General features: G+C 40.1%; 1 protein-coding gene across 2 annotated transcripts in view; it reads right to left on the minus strand.

Moving 5' to 3' along the window:
- il1rapl2 (interleukin 1 receptor accessory protein-like 2) overlaps positions 1 to 23,245 on the minus strand; it is a 242,353-nt gene that overhangs the window by 189,032 nt on the left and 30,076 nt on the right. For both annotated transcript variants that reach the window (XM_019884024.1, XM_019884023.1), the window contains exon 2: positions 15,303 to 15,414. In XM_019884024.1, coding sequence (XP_019739583.1) covers positions 15,303 to 15,393 — 91 coding nt within the window. In that variant the 5' untranslated portion in view covers positions 15,394 to 15,414. The remainder of the gene's footprint in view (positions 1 to 15,302; positions 15,415 to 23,245) is intronic.

The raw sequence follows: 23,245 nt of genomic DNA on the forward strand, positions 1-23,245 counted from the left end.
TTACACCCCCGCCCGTCACCTCGCACACACACACACACACACACACACACACACACACAACCAGAAGTGAGCTAGTCCGATACACACACGTACTTTGCCATCTTTATCAAGGCTCTGTGACCTGGCACATCGCATGAATTGGCAACCATTAATCCGAACATGGATCAAAGACTAGGTTATGCCTCATTGTAAGGGTATCTGTTTTGTTTGATTTGTCCATTAAAAGTATGGTTTATAGGTTATCAAAATAAAAGTCAGGGGATGTAATTGTCCACAAGACTGCATGATAAAAACTTTTGGGAGAAGGATATTAGGGGTGGATTAAGTGAATTTCAGTAGCTCTGAATGAAATGAGGGGAATGTGAGGAAAGAAGTGTGTTAGTTGTGCACGCTTGATCTGAACCTGTTGCTTCACCAGATATGATGACTTGAAAAAAGACTGCACACAACAGATGAGGTAGAATTTGTTGTAGCCAACACCAGCTGACAAGTCAGCTGTTAATAATGCTTTCCAAATAAAAATGTACCTGCCTCCCTCACTATCCCTCCATCGTTTTATTTTTGGTTGCATTTATGCAACACTAGAAGTTTATGTGAATTAGTCCCCGCCTTCACACTCCTTTCCTTTACTACTATCTTCACTCACTCTCGACCCAATCGATACTGGCTAATAGCTGTGGAGCGTTTCAGACTATTCTTTTCCCTGAAGTATCTAATTAAGATAATCAAAACCACCTCCATTCTGTGAAAGTCTTAACAGCTGACAACAAACTGTTGTAAATGTAATTTGTTCACAAGCTTTTATGATAAGCACGGTAGAGACAAGTCACATACTGAATTTTTTATTTAACAGCCAGATAAAATGCTCAGGGGGAGAATAGACAGACACTGGATGCTAGGTTGGTAAAATGCACTGTAAAATATACCTCTCGAATTGAATTTTGCCCTGCGAGTGGCTGACAAACAGGTCAGCAGGGTGCACCCCGTCTACTGCCCGAAGACATCCGAGATAGGCTCCAGCATGGCCGCAACCCTCGTGAGGCTAAGCGGCTCAGAGAATGGATGGATGGAGAATTTGAATTTATGCTACAAGGTGCAGGCGACACAAATGTTGACATTGGATATGGCTCAAAGAAGTAGTGTGATGAAAATACACAATGATGAGAAAATAAGGGGCAGTTAAATATGGTTAGTTCTTTCATAATGCAATGAGGTGAGATTTTATTTGTAGACCAAACATGTACTGATTACAAATATTGGACCGTACTTATTGGAAATACATTAACTCATTCAGTACCAGCCAATTCTACACCAAGTCTGAAAAGACATTTAGAAACATCTTTGGGAGTGAATGCGTTAAAGGAAAGATCAGAGTCTTTCTTTGTCATAGTTGCTTGTTACGGCAATACGAGTTTAGTTCATACTACAGGGGACAAACTCCTTGTGTGTGTTTTTTTTTTTTTTTTTTTTTTTTTTTTACATACTTGGCCAAGAATGACGATTCTGATTCAAAACTCCTTTGTTCTGCTGGAAGAATTTAGTGCTCCATGCTGTTTGCTTCTTTTACAGTCGCACTGACAGACATCTGATTCATATCCACATTCAGAAGAGACCTGAGGATGCCCGACCCATGTTTGAATTATACTCTGCTCATATCAATCGTGCTCACTCAAGAGGTTCAGTTTGTCGCCACTTCAAGTTTTAAATGTAGGTTTCAAGGTAAGAGCAGAGAAGCTCGGAATGGGATAAGACGAGACTACTTAAAAGTTGTTCCCAGTCCATTAAAATGTAATTAGAGAGAACCTCATTACGCAGGCAGACAAAAGAACAAGTGAGCCATGGGGGACAGACAAATAAACAGCTTTCTGCTTTCTAGTTTATCATTCATCCTGAAAGTGAATGATCAGTTTATGTCAAGTAAACACAAAGCAGGGAGGGGGGAAACCAATTGCTGCAAGCAGATATGATGCTAATTAGATTGGAGTATGTTTTGGCAGCAAAGACATAGTTGTCTTGGATTCAGTTTGGTACTTGGGTGGATTGAACATCATCATTCTTTCCAGTCAATGAGTCTTTTTCCACAGATCTGGGTTTATGTTACTCTCACTCATCTGCCAAGCAGCTAAGAATTAGCGGCTGGGAGGATTTCTAACTTTTCAAAGTAGATTGGATAAAAATGATTTTCAATTCTTTCACTGATTTGAATTTTGTTTCTGTTCAATAAGATGCATGGCTCCAAGCACAGTTGTTCTAGCCAATTCTCCTACGCTCAAGCAAAAAACTGTTGAAAGTATTGGGAACACCCAACAACAAAGTCACACAAAAACAAAATGAATGCTTTGAATTAGAGAGGATAGTACACAAAACTTTGACCTTTTCCTGTTTTGCATTGTGATTGAGAAGAAGAGAAAAGCACTTGGGGAAATCACAGATAACCCGGAATATGAGCATATATGCAGAATGTTGATGGGCGAAAATCATTCTACATTCCCTCGTTTTCTAATGTTGCCTTCTTTTGGATTTAAAACTAATTGAACTGTTTTGTATCGAGTTTATGGCTTTCACTATTTTTACAAGTGTTTCATAAATACAGTATACCATTACTATTAATACAAAGACAAAAAGCATCCATTGGTATTCGTTGAGCTGTAAAATGCCCTACATTGCCGAACATGGGTGAATACTGGCTTCCTGTATTTCAAAGGAAGCTGTGTCTTCAGCATCGAACATAACATGCTCCATACTTTGGCACTCCACCTACATGTGTGTCATTTTGTCAATGAGGATCTGTGTGTGTGTGTGTGTGTGTGTGTGTGTGTGTGTGTGTGTGTGTGTGTGTGTGTGTGTGTGTTGTTTGTTCATGGCCCCAAGCAGGGAAGAAGTGGTTCAAAGAGCACCGGAAACTTTGATGAAGGAGGTGTATAATCAGAACTGAAAACCAATAACTGGCTCGAGCTGGAAAGACAGATTTACAAGGAGAATAAGCCAGAAGAAGCTGATTACACAAGCACACACATATACTTACACATTCAAACACACGCAAACAAATCTTTTATTATAAAAGAAAAAAAAACGTCATGAAATCACAAAGTTGAAAAGAAATCTGAGTCATTCAATAGGTTGCCCAATTGATTATCCTGTGCACAGTCATCCAACCATTTGTAAACACCACCTTGTGAACCCATACACTGTGAATTAAATCCATTTGACAAACACTTGAATAAATGTTCAATGCTTTGTCACGCATGAAAACAACAGAGGCGAGCCATTTGCATCGGCACCTCAACACTTTAACAGAGCATAATCTGGATTCATTTACATTCAGGGTCTAAGGCTAAGGATCTGTAATAGACAGAGATGGTATACATTACTGGTCTGCTGCTTTTCATTATGCAGTTAATGATTTTCTGTCAAGTTCAATTGTAAATGAAGGAGGCACAAAAGTGGTGGGGAAGTGGGGGGGGGGATAAAGAGTGGAAGGGCAGGAGACAGGAAACTCCTCGTGATCCATTACACCAGACACTGAGGATGTGCATCTCCATCTCAATGCACTGCCAACTGATCCCCCCGCGACTGTCGCCTGCTTGATGGTCCAATAATTAAAGCTATCAGCAAAAATTTTCTCCCTATCTGACAGAAAAATAAAAATGTGTTTCCTATTTCCGTTCGCGCAACCAACAACCGATGAATACAATGAATGGATATTAGGGGTGCAACGAAACGTTTGGATTTAATTTAATTGAACGGCTACCTTTTAAAATATAGCATACTTGAACCATTTGTAACCTATCGAGAGCCATATGAAATTATCTTTTACTGCTTGACAGATGAAAACCAGCTATAAATTGGTTTGATATTGCATGATGATAAGTTGTTTCTTTTAATTTAATTAACGTGACTGCATGCATGGTAGGTTAACTGGACACAATTTGTCCCACAATGTGACTGTGATTGTGAATGGTAGTTCTGTTATTTTTATTTATTTATTTTTTTACATGTATGAAAGATCCGATATCCTAACTCACCAACAGAGAGTTTCAAGTAAATCACAGGAAAAAAACCACGATTTTCCAGTGCAAAGGGTTCTCGTGCATAAAAAATTACCATTCAAGGATGTCACAAAACCGCTAAACAGGAAACCAACATGGATATCAAAATGCCCCCAAAACACTAACAGACCTCACATTGTAGTATAGAGCAGCATATGTGTAAGTGCAACTCAGACACGTAGGTCATCTAATGGTGATATTACAACTTAGAATTACCGTCATTTTTTTTTCCCCCCCATTCACATTGGTTTTTTTGTGATTTTTCCGGGATTCTTGCATCTCCCCATTTCCCCTTATTTTTAATGTAAAACATAGTCAATGTTTATGGGCTTTTTGGGGAGAAATCTTTGGGTTTGTACAATATGAATAAATAAAAACCAAATAAGAATTCAAATCCCCCCCTCCCAAATATAATATCAATTAAAATTGGTTAATTGATTCATGAATTAAAATTTTTAAAAAGTTAATTAAGGGCCCGCTCATAGTGTGGCTGTGGGCCAGTATCACATCCTCATATTGGATTGATGGCGATTGGCTACACTTGTAACTCCATTAGTTACTTAGCAACTGCCATGGAGAAGGGAAATGGTGTGAACATGGCGGGACGCTACAATCAGCACCTAGGACAGTTCTGCATTCATTTTAATTCAGGGGGTGGAACATTCAGTCTAATTATAGTGCCGATGACAAGCCCACAAATGGACACACATCTGGTCTCACATTATTGACTGGTAATTATATTGTCAATGCACCCCAATGTGGCTCCACGCTGGCCATCTCCTTAACACATAGACAAGCGTGATCCTTTAATTGCCCTGCAGTCAAATACAAAGTACTTTAGCACTTCTTTCCACCCACAACACATATACACAGTCCCACTTGTGCATTGGTCCATTCAGGCTCCCTGCGGCGAATATCTGCTACATGCTTAGCCATTTTCTCTCTCTCTCTCTCTCTCTCTCTCTCTCTCTCTCTCTCTCTCTCTCTCTTTCTCTCTCTCTCTGTCTCTCCCCCCCCTATCTATCCTGTCCCAAGAGTCTTGCAAATTGAAAAGTCATTTACTCTTCCCTATCTCCAACCCTCACCGAGATTGTCTCTTATTTAACCTAAACCTCTTGCCTTCAATCAATATCTTGTTTTTCTCGCTCACACGAACATTTTTTTCTCCTCTGTAGCTGTTTTTGCTGTGGCTTTTTTTTTCCATTTAAAAATGCGTTGTTAGTGAGACCTTTGAGACAAATCGCTGAATAAAACAAATACATCTTGTCAAATTTTTTCCTCATAGCTTCATAGGGACACCTGTTTTTAAATTTAGCTGCAAAACCGGACCTAATGAAAAAAGTGTGAACTCAAAATTATCTTTGCAAAGACAAGATTATATGGCGATTGTGTACCGATTCATGATGAAACATCAGGCAATATGTCAGTGTTGAAAATAGAAACCAGAAATGATGTTCTCAATTCTGTGCATTTCCACAAGTAGCATTCGATGTTTGTCTTTTAAAAAGGAAAGTGACTCTCAACAATTGTGAAGATGTCTTGAATCTACTGATTACGGCAAAATGTACATACTTGAAAAATGGTATGTGGTGGTATTGTATAAACATCTCACTTCAAGTGTTTTAAGGAAGGTTGGTCCGAGACATCTGAAAGAAAAGATCGCTGACCCAGGAAAGAGGAGAGCAGAGCACCCACAGCAGTATAGTGCTGACCTGGAACAGTGTTAGCTTGACTTCCTCTTTCTCTTCCCATACGAGAGCAATATCCCAGTTCTGTCATGTTTGGCAGCAAAGTGCAAAGTTCAGGTGCACAAAGCTGTACTGTGACTTGACGATGGCGGCTCAGACAGCCTTCTCATCCCAGCAAGAGAGAACATATTTCAGATTGGAGATACCATCGTTAACATCGAGCACATTAGCGAACGTGGCTTGCAGTCTTGATCTTAAGGAAATGCAATCATTTCCTCGACCTTTAATAAATGTTGCGCTTATGTTTTCCTACTTTGTCCAATTGCTGTCTTACGATTTAATTCTAGTGTATCCTGAATTTTAACATGCATAAAATAATGTTGCCATGATAAATGATACAAGAGTTTGAATAAAATAGTCTCCCTTCGTTCACAGTGGTACTCCTTTTCTATTTATTTTTTTACTTTTGATTTTTTTTTTTTTTTAACACGGATCTCAAGCAGCCGAGAATCATGTTCTTGTACTTTGCCACCTCCAGCCTTGTTTCCCCTGTCCTTCTGTGTCTGATCTCCTGGCTCACAGTAAGTTAAATTACAAGTTGTAAAGAGCAATTGTGACAGTGCAGAACTTAATTACACACGGGCTGACAGAAAGGACAATGTTTTACTTTGGTATTTTCTTTCTTTCTCTCTCTCCAACACTTAGCCATATCTTCTTCCTCGAACATTTTTTTTCTCTATTGTTTCTCTCCCTGCTTATAACAATTTATTCCACATGATGACTGAATGTTTATTTTAGTTCTTGGGGTAAGGAGGGGCCGCTGGCTGACTTTAGCAGCATAAAAGAGTCAACGATGCACGCGTACCTAATGAAGTGGTGAGGATACATAAAAGGTAATTATCTCCTTCCTTTCATGAGTCCACACAAGTCAATTGTGTCTTCTTTGAAACTTTCCCGTTTGGACGCAACAGATGGAAATGCATGTGCATACACATTCAAATTCATCAAAAATTGCAATCTCCACTGTCCGAATCCCTTCTCTCTCTGAATAATTTTGCTTCATGTCTTCCTAACGTTGAAGCATGTTGCCGGGTTTAATTAATTATAATAGACCAATTTAATTGGGGAAAAAAAAAATTATCACTTTAAGTGCATTTACTAGCCAAATTAAAGTAAGACTTCATTAATTTTACGTGTGGTTTGATTGGTAGGATTTAATTAGTTTATCTTGGAAAAATGCAAAAGAGCTGAAAAATACACCTCTACAGTGTATATTGATATATTTCAATTTTATGGCAACATTTTCAACACCCGGCTACATCCACGATTGGTCCGACGACACAAACGATAAATGGGATATCACTTTTAAAGCCCTTTTCCATCTGAGGAACTCAAAGTGCATTCACGTTGTTTCCTCATTCACCTTCTGATGATGTAGCATCGGGAGCAGCAGGGGGGTTCAGTATCTTAAGGATACTTCAGCATGGTCACAACGGCTGGGAATCGAACCCCCAACCTCTGGATATTAAGTCTACTACTGAGCCATCCCACCCCAACAATATAACTTGTGTAATGTGGCACATTTTTTAATGTCTCTATAAAACCTTTTCAGTGTAAATTACTTCATTTATTTCGAGTATGTTACTGCGCCTAGGTACACCTTCTTCCCTAAAAATCTTGACATTTTCCAAACATGACACAGCAGGAACATATTTGGGAATCATTCTGTAGAGTCTAGTTGTATTTCTTGAACTGAAGGGCTGATTAGTGGAGACCTATTTTTGTCACATTCTCTTTTGCCTCTTGTCCATATTAAATATGTGAGAAACTAAAAAAAGTCTCACACACACACACACACACACACACACACACACACACACACACACACACACACACACACACACACACACACACACACACACACACACGCATACGCACACATTCATAAATGTCTGGTTACCACACTTCATCATACATTTCACACATTCCAAAAACATGTCCGGAAGGTTAATTGATGACTAAATTGTCCGTGTGAGCGGTTGATCATGTGGCACGGTGATCGACTGGTTAGCACGCCGGCTTCAAAGCACAGAGGTGCAGGGTTCGATTCCGGCTCCGGCCTCCCAGTGTGGAGTTTGCATGTTCTCTCTGTACCTGCGTGGGTTTTCTCAGGGCACACCGGTTTCCTCTCCTGTTCCAAAAACATGCATGGTAGGCTGATTGAACATTCCAAATTTTCCTAGGTGTGAGTGTGAGCGCAGATGGTTGTTCGTCAATGTCTGCCCTGTGATTGGCTGGCAACCAGTTCAGGGTGTCCCTCGCCTACTACCCGGAGACAGCTGGGATAGGCTGCAGCATGCCCGCGACCCATGTGAGGATACGCAGATTAGTAAATGGATGGATGGATGGATGGATGATTGCTCATCTATGTGTGCCCTGCGACTGGTCGGCAAGCAGTCCAGGGGGTAACGCGCCTACTGCCCGAAAATGCAACCCTCCTGAGGATAAAGCGGTGCAGATAATGGATGGATTCTCACAATTAAAAACAGGATCTCAATAAACTGCCTTTCATGCTGAGGTCAAAATACAAAATAATGCCATTTACACTGTCTCCTGTGGCCTAACTGGTCATAACACAGGCAGTGGGAAGAAATACAGGTCAACTCACTCACTAACAGATGCAGGACATTTTGTGACAGAGGAGGTAAGATATTTTTACTAGATGACTGGACAGGGGCGCCAACGATCCAACTAGTTGTAGATATGCAATTACAAAATAGCTTGATTAATTATTTGTTTTAAAACAAATAAAAACACGCTGTTACTTGAGGTCAACAGAATTTTCCATTTTTTTTTAAATACTGCATACGTGTGTGGAGAATTGGAAATTTGATTTGTGTGTGAACGTGCTTGCGCGTGTGTGCTTGCGGAGCAGAATCCCTTGGTGTACGGACTCAACGCCTTGTCAGCTTTTATCAATATTTGAATGCAGAACAAGAGAAGGGATGAATATTTAAACTGACCTTGGAACTCGACACAGAGATGCGACAAGCGAAAAAGAGAGACAGCGACAGGAAGCAAGAGGGACAAAGTGGCGTTCGGAGGGGGTGTACAGTCTTGCAGCAAAGAGAGGAGAGGGTGATTATTTGAGGGATCATATTTTAAAGTCGTAAAGTTGTTGTACCGATAAATTGGGTTATGGATACCATGTTGCACACAGAATATTCTCCACATTGTCTAACGATCAATGACCCAAAGCGTCTACAGCAGGGGTCACCGACCTTTTTTGAGAACTCAATTGAGAACCACTCTTTGTTACTGGTTGTTGTTAAATCGACTTTCACTGTTATTGTACAGAATTGATTTTAATTTATTTGAAGACAATGATCATGTTCATGATTTCTCACAATGATTATGAAATAGATACATAGCACTATGCAACTTGTTCTATAAATCTCTGCCATTGTTTACACTTTTAAAGGATCACGTCTAAACCCAGTCTCGTCACTGGGGTGCTATTTTTGGAGCAGCCTGAGGGCTACTCATATGGTCCTTGAGGCCTACCTTGTGCCCATAAGCACCACGTTGGTGCTCACTGGTCTACAGCATCGCTTTTCATCTTTTTTTTTTTTTTTTAAGCCTATCACTTATACGTGCAGAAGCATCAAATAACTAGAAAGAATATGTTGACAGCTCTCTGTAGTCAACCCCTTTGGAGGATAGTGACAAGTTGATTTAACAAATGAAACAAATACTAAAATAAAAAAAAAAAAGAATGCATTAAAAAAAAAAGTCTGCCATGAAACCACACGTGCGACTTGGGAGATCAAACTTGAAAATGTACATCCTAAGAAAAATGCTAAAAAAAATCATCATCCATTTTGGGAAGAAGAATTGCTTGATCTTTATCGATGTAACACACATGTCGCAGATCGGGCTGCATGCAGAGCAGCTGGTTAGCAAACGAGCCATTGCTAATGTTTCTTTTAGTTCTTTAGTGAGCTGAAGAACACCCACTTCACACAAACGTCCTGTCATCTTTGGCTTAGAGAGGCAACAAATGTGCAGCGTGTAGCGACTGGTGGGTGAGCACACTCCCACCAACACAAACGCATGCACAGTTTCGTGCAAGGAGAGCTGCTATGATACGACAGAAATTCTATCCTAGATTGTTCCTTAGTCCTGCCAGATCTCAGCTATTGTGTTGAAATATGGCGAAGCAATTATTAATGGATATACGGAAGTATATCCTTTCTTCATATTGCTATTCATTCAGTGCCATTTAGAAAATGTAGTTTTATTTTATTTATATTATTTAAAACGCAAATACAAATTTGGTAAATCCGTGGATATCAAGTAATTCTAAGGCAGAGAGGTGGCACTTTGTCCAAGAAAGTACCCATTCCATTTTGTGCCCATCAGGATAAAGATGGGGACTGGACTGGCATCAAGATAATGCTGGCGGGTGATGAAAACAATGCTGTGCGTGGTAGCGGTTGGAACATGTCAAATGGACATGTTTAGTGTTTTTAAGGCTTGGTGGATGTTTGCAGTCATTCTAGTTAGTGGATGATTTTATTTCTCACTCCTGTCCTTGTTGGAATCAAGATAAGACTCTTATCACCATCCACCTTCTCAGATAATCTATTGCTTTTCTGGAGAGTGATGAAACTGTTAAGGCCCTATCTCACCGAGCGGCCAAGTTTGCGAGCATGTAGTAAACGTTTTCTTTTCTTTTTTTTTTTTCCGTCAGGGTTCGTTCAAAGTCGCACGCGGCCACAAAGGCGTTCACCAACAATTTTAATGGTGTCAAAAAGTTTTTGTTGTCACAAAGAAATATGGAACATGTTCAAAATTTGAAGGCGTCAAGAAAAAAACTGTTTCAGAATGTCTTTTCAACTGTTTTGAAAGAACACGGACAAAAGAAAAAAAAACATTTCCTTGTTCGCACACGTTGGCAAAACTTCGCCGTTCCGTGAGATACGGCCTTGAAGGTGTGGCCTTAACCAGGACAACTGTATCTAGAAAAGATGAAGAGATGACAAAGGTACAGCTGAGTGGCTAGTGACTGCTACAGATGGACACAATGAAACTATCCAAATTGATAAGAAAAGCACACCTCGCCATTAAGTGTGTCTGTTATATGTAAAAACAGTGTCAGTTTGTATGGGCATGTATCTGCATTGGAAAAGAATGCCTGTATCAATTTCAGGAATTAATTTCAGCATTGCCAATCCACTGTTGCAACTGATCTACTAATTAGAACTGCCACTGGAAATGATCAATTTGCAAAAAAAAACAGCTTTCGTGTCATGTAAATGTCATCATTTTACACCTTTAGATGCTAAGAGGGGTTTTCACAGCTCCTGCAAAAGAAAAGTAGATACTGTGAAAAAGAAATAGTTTGTCTGTCTTGAGAAATCAATTTTGATTTGGTTTCAGTTAATCCCAGCCATCCATTTTCTTTAGTGCTTGTCCAAATTAATTTTGCCAGTGAGCTGGAACCCATCATAGCTGACTTTGGGCGAGAGGCGGGGTACACATTGGACTGTTCAACAGCTCCCTTTCACAGTCTCTTATTTATTGAGAACAAGATGGAAAAACACACTGAAAGAGTTTTCCCCTCATTGAAATCACTTCTATTGTAATACATTTATTTTCAAAAACAGAAAAAAGGAATGACTTAAAAAAACAAAAAAAAACCCAAAAGCATTTTGCATCATTTCATAATGCATTCATTCAATTCAGTGTAAAACACTGCTGGTAACCATCTTTCATCCCAAGTGCCAGTTAAGGCAGATGCCTTTTTAGGCCTGATTGGGAATATTCTCATTCCTCCATGTCATTTCTTTCTTATGGCATTGAATCCACCGCAACTGGGCTGCTCCGTTTGTCTTAGAAGACGTTTCGCTGTTCATCCGAGAAGGCTTCATCACGATGTGTCATTGAAAACATCACCAAAAAACCCTTCCGCAAGCATCACCAATGCTGCGGTGTCCTTCACCAAGAGATTCTTGACGATACCGACAGAAGTTTAGCTTCAGTGTCCAATTGCATATACGCTTGACAAACGAATATGTTGGATATTTTGATCATATATTGTGCAGCTTTCTAATCTTTGAAAATCTCCTCCTCACCACCACCTCCAGCTGCCAGAGCCCATTTTTCTTATCATAGCGTGTCGCCTTTTAGCTGCAGTGGTGGCTGCATCACAGCAGAGCTTGAAAAAACTGACACAAGGAAATTGTAGTTCCTGTCCACATGGCGTCCAGTTTAAAAAAAAAACCGCACAAGCACTGAGCGAGAGGAGCTCTCGTAGCCTATCTTTGGATGCATGTAGCAATCGCCCACATAAATGTCCGCTTGGCTCAGCTCTGATCACATAATTGCTTTGTGCACACCTCACCCACACACACATTCAAAAGAGCGCACACACACGGAAGCATGCAGAGCGATTACACACTCCACAGCTCCACACCCCTGGTCCTAACACATACATGTACTGTGCACAAACAAAATCATGAAGCGGAGGTTTGTAGCACACAGGTAGGCCTGTGATCAAACCAGAACACGTATTGACAATAACAAACTAGTGTTACCGGCACACCACCTACACAGTCGATTTATTTTGTGAGTGTATTAGAGACCCACACAAGCAACCAAACGGAAAAGGTGAAAAGAAAGAAAGGAAGCTAGCCACACAGCGCATGGCAGTGTGACAGAGGATGCGTACATGGTGAAGGTCAACTGGTGCAGCAGGTGAAGTAGTATATGCACAAAGTAACATCTTTCTAAAACAGAACGGAAACATCAACTTAACCTTTCCATTTTGTGTTCTTTCCATGCCATGACATGCCTGCCGGAGGCTCAATTAAGATCCCGACTTTGAAACATGAAACACCTTTGGAGAATGACAAATCTGTAACATTAGGTACAATATACAGAAACTCCGCAGGGGCACATTCTTCCATGTGATGAAGTCAGAAAAAGTGCGGGGCTGCGCATTTTTGTCAGCTGCGCAGATTCCCCTGTCGGCTTAAGTATGCTACTTACGCACCTTCCTGAAATGGACTCGCTCTGGTTGGAGCGATCTTGACATCAGGGCGCGATGCTGACAAATCTGTCTCCCATAGACTTATGAGTCTTTTGGCCGTACCTCTTGAAGGCAACACATCAGTTTGTACATTTTGAGTCATTTCACAGCTGCTGACAGCGAGTGATGTCTGTCACCGGCCGACTCGACCGATTCATTCTGACGGGGTTGGGGTTGTCACACCTGTCGCACAAATGCTCATTGACTGACCAAGAACTCTAAAGGTGTCCCTACTACAATACAATAACGGCCCAACGTCAACAACACATCTTATTGGTGGAAAAAAAAAGGATCAGCACCGGTTGGACTTTTTCCTTCACCTCTGAGGAACATTTCCGCATGCTGATAGAACTTGGGGTTGGAGCGCTGATCACAAACAATACAGCCATCATAATAATGGGCCGTGAATTTATAGATTTTTTTTGGGGGGGGGGGATAATTGATGCACCACGCGCACAGTGCGTTGCTTGGCAACTTGGGCAACTCTCAATGTGCACTGTCTCCTGCACATTCCGTTATGAGCGCAGTATTAAGATTAAATTGCTTGTATTGGATTGATTCAAAAGTGAACGGAAAATAACACGCTCCTTCAGAGTAGGCTGCTGAGGGGCCACGTACACGCCATGGGCCACAACTTTTGGATCCGCAATGTTGATTCAACAATCAGAGGATGACATCTTTTCAATTAAGGCCACCATCGAACTTCCCCGAATCATGCCTCTTTGGTAATTGCGCACATATTTCGAGGTTACGCATCGTGGGTGTGTCAGAAAGCTAGACGGGAGAATCACCGCGTCTTGAAAATTTGTTAGAAAGGCGCGTAAGGAATTGACAAACTGAATATTATAGCCCCTAATGCGAGGCAACAAGAACTATGTCATAAATGTGGCTTTCACAAGACAATAGAATGCTCAGTATGGAATGATACTATCAGAGATGTGTTAGTACTATAATTGTATCAGAGATACTTTTAGGTACAGTTCAAGATGTGGATTTTATTTAATTGTCTCGAACTCAAATTTTTGGCTGAGTGTCAAACTAGCCTTTTTTTTTTTAAACTGGCTTACCCATACCATAAAGTTTGCAATTCTGAGTGGAGTGAAACTGTAATTCTACTGTGCGTGTGTTCTGTGTAATTGTGGAGCACTCTTTTTAACAAGCATAATTGTTTGAACGGTTTACATTACAGGGGAATCAATTTTATCTATATAGATTTCATTGCGGGGCCAACATTTCCAAAGTTATTGAATAATTTTTTTGGGGAGCCTTCAATCTTTTCCCTGGCTCGGCAGGGGTACATAATTAGAATACTGCTACAATAATAGAGGAAAAGCATTCCACCAGCAAACTATTCCAGGAGCAAGTAGAAGAGTTAAAAAAAAAAAACAAAAATAAAACACCAAATCTGAATTAATCTGCTGTCACACAGGTGTCAACCCTCCACATCCTTTTGTGTTGCATGAAAAGATTGCCTCAGTTTTTTGTTGACTTTTGTTCAAAACTAGGCATGAAAATGAGAACTAAAAAGGCAAAGGCAATGATGTAATTTGATTGGGCGACATGGGACTTGAACGTGACACTCTGTCTCGCCATACTTTACAAAGAAATAGCAATGCATTTTGCGGCAGCATTAAAACAGGGAGATCAAGCTCAAGTAACCCAAAATACTTTTGTAGCATACAGACTGTGAAAAGTGTTTGTGTTGCACTCGTCTATATTGCGCCTTTCATGTTGCACTTTCCTGAAAAGAAAAGATTTGAATCGTTAATTTTTCATTTTAAATGTAATTAAATCTGTTACTGTTTAAAGGAAATGTGCATTTTGCTCCTTTACTGTGCTTTTGGTGTCTAGTTATAGCTAGCATGTACTCATTTATGTGGCTTCATCTTTATAACCAGCGCCCCTCAATGATCCAAACACGTTTGACATCTCAGATCTTTTGTCTTGTTATCATAACATACAAAGTGTTATTGAATTCACGCGGTATTGATCATGCGACTACATTAAGCAATTCCAGCATGATCATCGGCAAGACACAACAAATCAATCTTCAATATGAATGTCATCAGCTGCTCATTGATGAACACATTTTCTCAACATCAGCAGCAGTGGCATAGGTCTGTTACAACAACTGAGCCAAAGATGGAGGATGAAGAAGCTTTAAGCCTCGCTAGAGGGAACGGGAGCACGAGTGGAAAAAGTAGAAATTGTTCCAAAATGTCTGACTCAAGCGGCCCTATCGCCACGGTTTCAAGTCAGGAGACATCTAAAACAGTAAGAGAAGCGATAGAGGGGAAACAAAAAAGCAAAAGTCTTCGACAGATAATTAGAGTGACCAGAAATAGGAAGAAAGAGAAGAGAAAAAATGAGAAGAGGTGTTTGCAATACAGAATAAAGTGAACCAAAACATCTGGGCCAACAGATATCACAGAGGATCCGGTGACAACAACCAATAGAAAGCGTTCATCCTACCAGAATTCCGCTTGGAGATGTACTTGACGTCATCGCTGGCTCCTGAGGCAAGGAGGTCAAGGATGAGGAGGAGAAAGAGTGACATCTTCATCACTCTCCTCTCCACTGGGACCTTAAGATCAAACCAGATATAAATGTTGTTATACATAACATGTCAAGCACAATTCTGTGACAGATCCACCCACAAAAACAAGAAATTAACATTACAAAATCGCTAACACCCTTCTGACCATGGCCACCAGGCAAATCCCAGTAGATTTTATTTTGAATTATCTTTTATTCTATATTGCGATATGTATGCACTACCTGAATCTATTGAGGTCAAACATTACTTTTTTAAAGTTTTTGTTTAAGCCAATAGGTTTTGGTGGCTCCTCTTCACGCTCATTTTTTTTTCCAATGGCTGTCATTCACACGACATTGATGAAGCCGAAAGACAAACTTATTTGCAAGCCATTTCCCACAAACATCATGTGAACGATCCTTTTCACCAGTCACCATGACTAACACACGTTCATGTTGAGTAATTTGGTGGTTATTATGCAAGTCGAGCCATCAGTATTTACTGTGACATATGACGCTTCAATCAGTCATGTGAAATTAGCAGAACAATACAAGATCCAAAGTGCTATTTTGAAACAGTGGGATTGATGAAGGCGGACACAAGCTTAGGGTTTATGTTTGTATTTGACCCTCTGGTTATCTTATCTATCTATCTATCTATCTATCTATCTAGCTATCGATCGATCGATCGATCGATCGATCGATCGATCGATCGATTGATTGATTGATTGGGCGGGGGGGGGGCACGCTCAAGTGATGGTGAAATGAAGCTTCATGAACCATTGAAACTTATTCTATGGCCCCATCAAGTGGTCAATAAGACCAGGCAGTAAAATGTACAGAATGAATTAAAAGGCTAATATTGCAATTTTAGCAGTAGGTGTGTAGTACAAATATGACATACATAACAAATATAACATTGTATGTACAGTGTTTATGAGTAGAATTAAGTATGAAAACTGTCAAATCTATTATAGGGGCTGAACCCAGGACTGTAATTGGAGGGGCAGCACTCGATCAACTGCGCCAACTGACCATATGTTTATGCTAACATGCAACAATTCACTATACAGTACTTTTTGTGACATTTTTGTTTGGCTCTGTGGAGTGCAATTTCTTCCAATGCAAAACATGTTTCTTGACTCAATCAAGCTTTGGAAACACTACTATAGTGACATGATCACAGCAGCATATCACCAATGACTAACAGAGTCCAATTAGTTCTGGCTGAGTAAAGGTCAAAGCCATAGCACACAAACAACAACACATGGGGCTGTGTTTGGGCTTACAGTGAAGTGAGAAAAGCAGAGTGCGAGGCAAACAGATGAAGAATAAATGACAGCATGTGTTGCTGGATGCAGTGGCGTGCAAAGAGCGGAACTGTTGGGGCAGAGCCCCGAGCATCTAACTTTGTAAGGGCATCCAAACGAGGGTTAATGTTCATTCAAGCCGATAGTGGGAAAAAAAGTTCAATAGTCTCTGGACATAGTTCAGCAAAAAATACGCTCCAACCCGCGTCCTATGTTTCCACCGGCAGTTGACTGTCCAAACCTCCCATCCCCATTGATGATCAGTTTCCAACGGGCAGTTTCCAATGGGCATGGCCACCAGAGTCAGAAGCAACAAGGCAGTATGATCTTCATGGACAAACAATCTCTCAATGAAAGTATGTAAGATGCCATGTCCAAATTTGATCAATTTCAATTTTTTTAAAAAATACAAATCAATACCATTGGTCAGTCCCCATGTGAGTCTGTTGTTTTTACAAATTACTGACCAACCAAAAGTGTTACAAATGGCTCTACAAAGATGCTTTTTTTGGAGGGGGTGGGGGTTCCTGAAAACGAATTTTTTGGCGATGAGATTTAAGCCTGACAGTAGCACCTCTTCCATTATATGGATTAGAAGGTGTTGCTCACCATGTGAGAAATATTTTTGTACGAACAAAACATTTGCTCTATCCAAATACCCCAATGAATGATACTATTAATTACAGGGACAAGAAATTGAGTTCCATTAAATGGTTTGGAATGAGCCCTTTGTTGACCTTTAAACTGGCATGGAATGAAGGATTTCTTTGCTCTTTTCGGGTCAGAGCACTGGTTGTTGTCCAAGTCCTTTTCGGTCTTTGTCGTAAAAAAGGTTAAACTCATCAATCGGATCCATTGACCCAGTTTTCCCAGTTGCTCTACCGTGGTAAAAACACCACGACCAAAATTTTACTCGTTGTCTTTACAGTATTCAGGAAAATATGAGTGCTTTTTTTGTACAGTTTTGTGTTGTTTTGTTATATAAATGTTATCATGTCACTGGATGACAGTGTACGACTCATCATTGGGGTATGAGGCCATGGATTAACTGAACACTGTCATCCCATGGCACAAACGGCAACGCTGCCAGCTTGTCTAATTAACGATGGTCTCTCACGCATTGCTTCTTAGACCAACATACTGTACAACACCTCCTTTGGCATGCAAGTGGGGGGTTAAGCATCATTTGGATAACGCCTGAGTTCAGATTTTTCATGAGTAACAATAGGGAATTTTTCAGTCCTATTAAAAAAAAAAAAAAAAAGTTTCAGCACAATGGAAGTGGAAGCACACCTTAGATTACATCTTTGTGTATCCTTGTTAATCAAACCAAAACGTGAAGCTCTAGCTAGCACATCTTGCATGATGAGCTAAAGGGCCAAACAAAATATATATATTTTGTCTGTTTTATGCCCAGCTTATTTCTCGGGAACTGAAAGGACTCATGAGTTGCCCGATAGTTTTAATCTTATATTATGAGATGCAACACAATCGTTCTATATGCCAGTTTGAATGTTACCCACTTGTCAATAGGTTAATCAAATGTGCTTATAACCTCAGCTTGGACATCATGTCTGGTCTTAGACGCATTTTAGAAATTGCACCCTGCTGTAACAAACCAACTCATATATCAATTTGACAATGCTGCTGATAAAAATAATAAAGAATAATCATGATAAAATAATCTTTTGTTGTACCACGAGAAAACGCTGCCTCATTTTTGAAGAATACAGTATTCCTTTGTTTATTTTGGAGGTTACAGTATATTCCAATAAACATTTTTGTTTTCTTACCATTCATCCATACACCTGACATGCTTTTGTGTTGTCATACAGGTCATCTCATAACTAAACACAGCCCGCTGCATCTTAACCTATGTTTCCTCCACTACCACCCATCCATCTCTCACTCACATGCATGGGAATGGGGACACACACACACACACACACACACACACACACACACACACACACACACACACACACACACACACACACACACACACACACACACAGCAAGAGTCAGTGAAAAAGAGTGCAGGCCTATTCGAGCATTACAAACCTTTCATCCTTTATGTTGCTTTGCTCTAATAATAATATGCCAACACCCAAGCATGGGGAGATTTAACGGGGTCCAAGTGTGTGTAATGGACACAATACCTTGTATCACACAAACATTCAGATATAAATCATGGCCTTTGCTCGGTGCTTGCTTTTTGAGTTAGAATGTGTGTTTGGGAGGTCTATATTTCGATACAAATGCATATTATCATGAATCCCGGTGGACCAGCATAGTATACCGCTGGATCAGCACGAGAATGCTGTTGGACTAGCTTGGGATGTGGAACAGTATGGGTTACTGGTATAGCTGGTTTCCTGGCACAGTTCCCGTGTTGCTGGATGGGTCTGTTTGTGCAATTTTCGATATGTACCGTCAGAACTATTGAAAAATAAATGTGCCGGCCCTTTAAAATTAAGTTAATGGCATGAGTACTCCACCAGCTGGGGCACTTAAGCTATTAACTAAATGTTATATTTTGTCAATTCTGGCATCAATTTTGTCTGTAATACTTTTTGTTTTATTTAAGGAAGTAAGGCATGGGGGTTCACCCCCCCCCCCCCCCCCCCCCCCCCTCCCTCCCACCCACCTTCCCTTCCCACACACTGGATAGTGTTAACATGAACACTCATTCACATTAATATAAACACTCAATAGTGTCATTATTAGTGCAGTGTCAACACTACATTTTGTTGCTGTGACACACTTTTAGGTGTTAAACATTTAACACTTGCTTAAATGTTATGGTACTTAAGAAACTGGTAGTGCAGAAGCATATTGACACTTGTGTAAAATTAACAAAAGCATATCTGCAGTGTAAAAGTATCATGGGAAAGGTTAAAATTCACAAATTAATTACAATGTGGAGATTTAAACTGGTTTGATTCTGAATTAGACACTGAAGCAAACGTGCACACACGCGCGCACGCACACACACACACACACACACACACACACACACACACACACACACACACACACACACACATACACACGTGCAAGCACAGATAGCAAGCTATTCTGGTCTCAAATAGACCAATGCTAAGCCATTAGGGTGCATCAGCCACACATCCAATATTAAAGACACCCTCAAGCTCTTTTCTGTCACACTATCTTTTCTCTCCCAAACTGCATGAGTCATGCCGTTTTGGTTACCGAGGCAGTCTGTGTTTTACATGGCAGCATAAGCCGCCTTGTCATCATTATGAAAAATGTGATATCTGTCCTTTTAATCTCCTCATCAGGATGTGTAATTAGTTTGAATCTGGATTTATGTGCTGTACTCCAATTTAGGCTAGATATAAATTGTGCATTACACTGAGCCTGAGCAATGTCTAAAATCTGAGTACTTCCCTTTTGTTCTCTTGTATTCGTGTGCACACCATTATTTCTACACTTAGGATTTTCATTTTTATGTTTTCGATATTGCCAGTCATGTGGTACACTGTGTAGTCACAGTTGTGACAATGTAAACGTTCCAGTGTTCTTCCTCAGTTTAGGTCACTGGCACGTACTGTCCAACTCTGACTGAGTGGATTCAAGCAGAACAGTGTACACTCACAAATATTTAACCACAAAAAAAGTGCACGGCAGTTCAAGTAATGTACCGGTAATACAAAACCATCATTTGAATTATTCCTACAAATTATCATGGGATCCAATGGCGCTGTATTCTCTCTGCTTTTGCAAAGAAGATTATGTTTTGATATACTGTCTGTCAAGGAAAAAATAATTTAACATCATTTTAATGCATTATTATTTTTCCATGAGCAGTTTTGTATTTTCATATTATAAACTATGTTGTTTTTAATCTACCTTTCCAAGTAAGATAAAAGATGCAGATATTATGAGAAACACATCTCCAGCTTGAGGTGGGCATTCCGTCAGCAGTGACAGATGGACTCCCGGTTTGATGGCAAACGACAATTGATGGAAAACTTTGAAAAAGTGATGGACTAAACACCGGTGGAAGCGGGTTTTCGTCCCGCACCGCATTTTTCACTAAGCTGGTAATTTCCTCTCATGACTGACGGAAACACATGCCCCGTGTATCGCGCGTTTGTGCGCAGAGGTGAATATACACCAGGGTACATTGACTATGTATGGAAACATGTCACCAGAAATGCTCATAGCCTGTCAAGTCCCTTTGCGGCTCCTGTACAGTTAGTGGCAGTTTGCACTGAAGAGCTGTAATCCGCCAATAAACTTAGAAATGAAGAAAAAGGAAAAGATAAAGAGGAGAAGAAGAAAAAAAATACATTAGGTCTGACCGCACCAATAAGCTCGCATCCCACTGAACGGCGAAGGTTTCCGAAGGTAGCGAAAGTTGATTTTTCTTCGGGGTTCATGCGAGGTTGCAAACATTCAAAAAGACACAATCAGTTTTAATTTTCGCAAATAGGTTTTTCTTGTCACCATGAAGTCTTGAACATATTGAATTTTGAACAGGTAAAAATGATTTTTTTTCTAGATTTTGGTATGGCTGTTATTGTGTATTCGTCATGACATTGGAGAAGAGGAGAGAGGACAGTACATTGAGGACTTCTGTGTGCCTGTCCAGATACAGTATCCAGGTTCTTCATGGTGAAACTCTGCTTTGATGAGCAGCAGAGGCAGTGGGCTATTAGAATTCACAAGGATAAATTTGTAGTCACAGATATTACCAAAATGTATTCTCCGTGTTTTCTTCCTGCTAACGTAATAATGCAGCCATCCACCCCACAAGGGCGTTGTTTGTTAACACGAGACTCCCAGAGCCAGCATTTTGGCAGTTCTCAAAATTGGATGTGTTGTTACTCTTTTGCAATAGATTAACAATGTTCCTGGCCTTTTAACTTTGCCTGACATCATTGCCAGCGGGGGAATAATATACCTACAGACACCTGTATGCATATTATTATCCCCATGCTGACATTTTATTTTATTTAAAAAAAAAAAAAAACATCTAAAAATATTTATGAGTCATTGCTCCTGTGCAGGGTTTCCATGGCAACCACTTTGGAGCGGTGGCATTGATTTTTCGAGAAAAGTCACCTTGGTCAATAAAAAATCAGCTACACAGTACAGGAAACATTAGATATGTTTCATATTGACAAGGATCAGTCTAAGGACGATTGAGACAGCGAGTCCGAGCAAGAGCGGCCTTCCCCCCAGTAAAGAGGAGCTGTAAGGCGACGCAGTTCAAGATATTATTAGCTTATAGTAAGATATTGACTGTTTAATGTGATAGCGAGGACAACGGGCTTTTATCTGAAGCTACACCACTTAATCCACATCCATTCGCAAATGACGGTACTGGGTGGCCTCTGGTGATCCCGAGAGACAACAGACATTATACAGTTTACATGAAAAGATAATCACAACAGACTTTCAATCAACAAAATACCTTTAATAGGTGATCAAACAGCGAATCATAATCATTGCAGGCAATCACGTCATTTCCAGGGTCACAATAACAACCCCGGTGAGGAGAAGCGGTTCAGATAATGGATGGATACTTTGTGTATGTGTACCTTACGTTATGAGTGTCAGTAAGGAATTGCCTTCACAGTAACATCCATGTGCTAATGCACCCAACTCTTGAACTGATTGACATGAGAGTTCAGTTTGCTGCTTCCAAACAAAGTTATGCCTGTTTTGTGTGTCATATTAAAAGGAGATATATTATTGAAAATCAACTTTTTAATAGCTTGTACACCAGCAGTTGGGTTTATGGGGGGCCTGCCCACCCATCAAGCAGGAATTTACACAAAAAAAAAAAAAAATGCAATGTCTTATCGTAATCAAATGCATACATCACTGCATTGATTTTGTTTTACTGTTCACACAGAGTGCCCTGTTAACACTACAAAATTTAAAACCGACAAAAATACCAAAAACGTCATTCACACACTAACGATTTGATTGTCCAATGGAAATGAGTGAATATTTCCATTACTTTACTTTAAACATGCACAGGCACAAGGCCTGGTAATGGAATACATTTTCACTGATAAAATCCCTACGTGAAAATTCAACAAGACAAGGCATAAAACCTGTGACCATCTACATCCCCTAATTTAAAAGTCACTGTGTATACTTTAAAACCTGTCCAATTATGCACACCTCCTCCAGTGAGAGTATGTTGATTTAATCCAACAAAGGACTTTCACAAAGTATAGGATTTGCGTATTTATCAGTCAGTAGATTGGGTAGACTTACACTATAAAGCTGCAATCTATCAGGATCAAGCTTTATTCCTCAAGGTTAAAATGAAAATCTCTTCCTGAATACATAGTGTACGGGAATAAAGTCTCCACACTTTGATTTGCTGTTTGAGCAATGCCATACTGACTCATTATTACCTGAATGTCACTCAGGAGTCCACATACAGTGCCTCCACAAGTCATATACTCTTAATAAAAGTGGAGAAACAATAATAGAGTGCCACGTTTGTGTTTGTTCACACCCACAAAAAAAAAAAAAAAAAAAAAACCCAAAAAAAAAAAAAAAAAGGTCTCCCGGGGTTTACTT

The sequence above is a fragment of the Hippocampus comes genome, unplaced genomic scaffold, assembly GCF_001891065.2.
Source record: "Hippocampus comes isolate QL1 unplaced genomic scaffold, H_comes_QL1_v1.1 scaffold156, whole genome shotgun sequence".
Taxonomy (NCBI): Eukaryota; Metazoa; Chordata; class Actinopteri; order Syngnathiformes; family Syngnathidae; genus Hippocampus; species Hippocampus comes.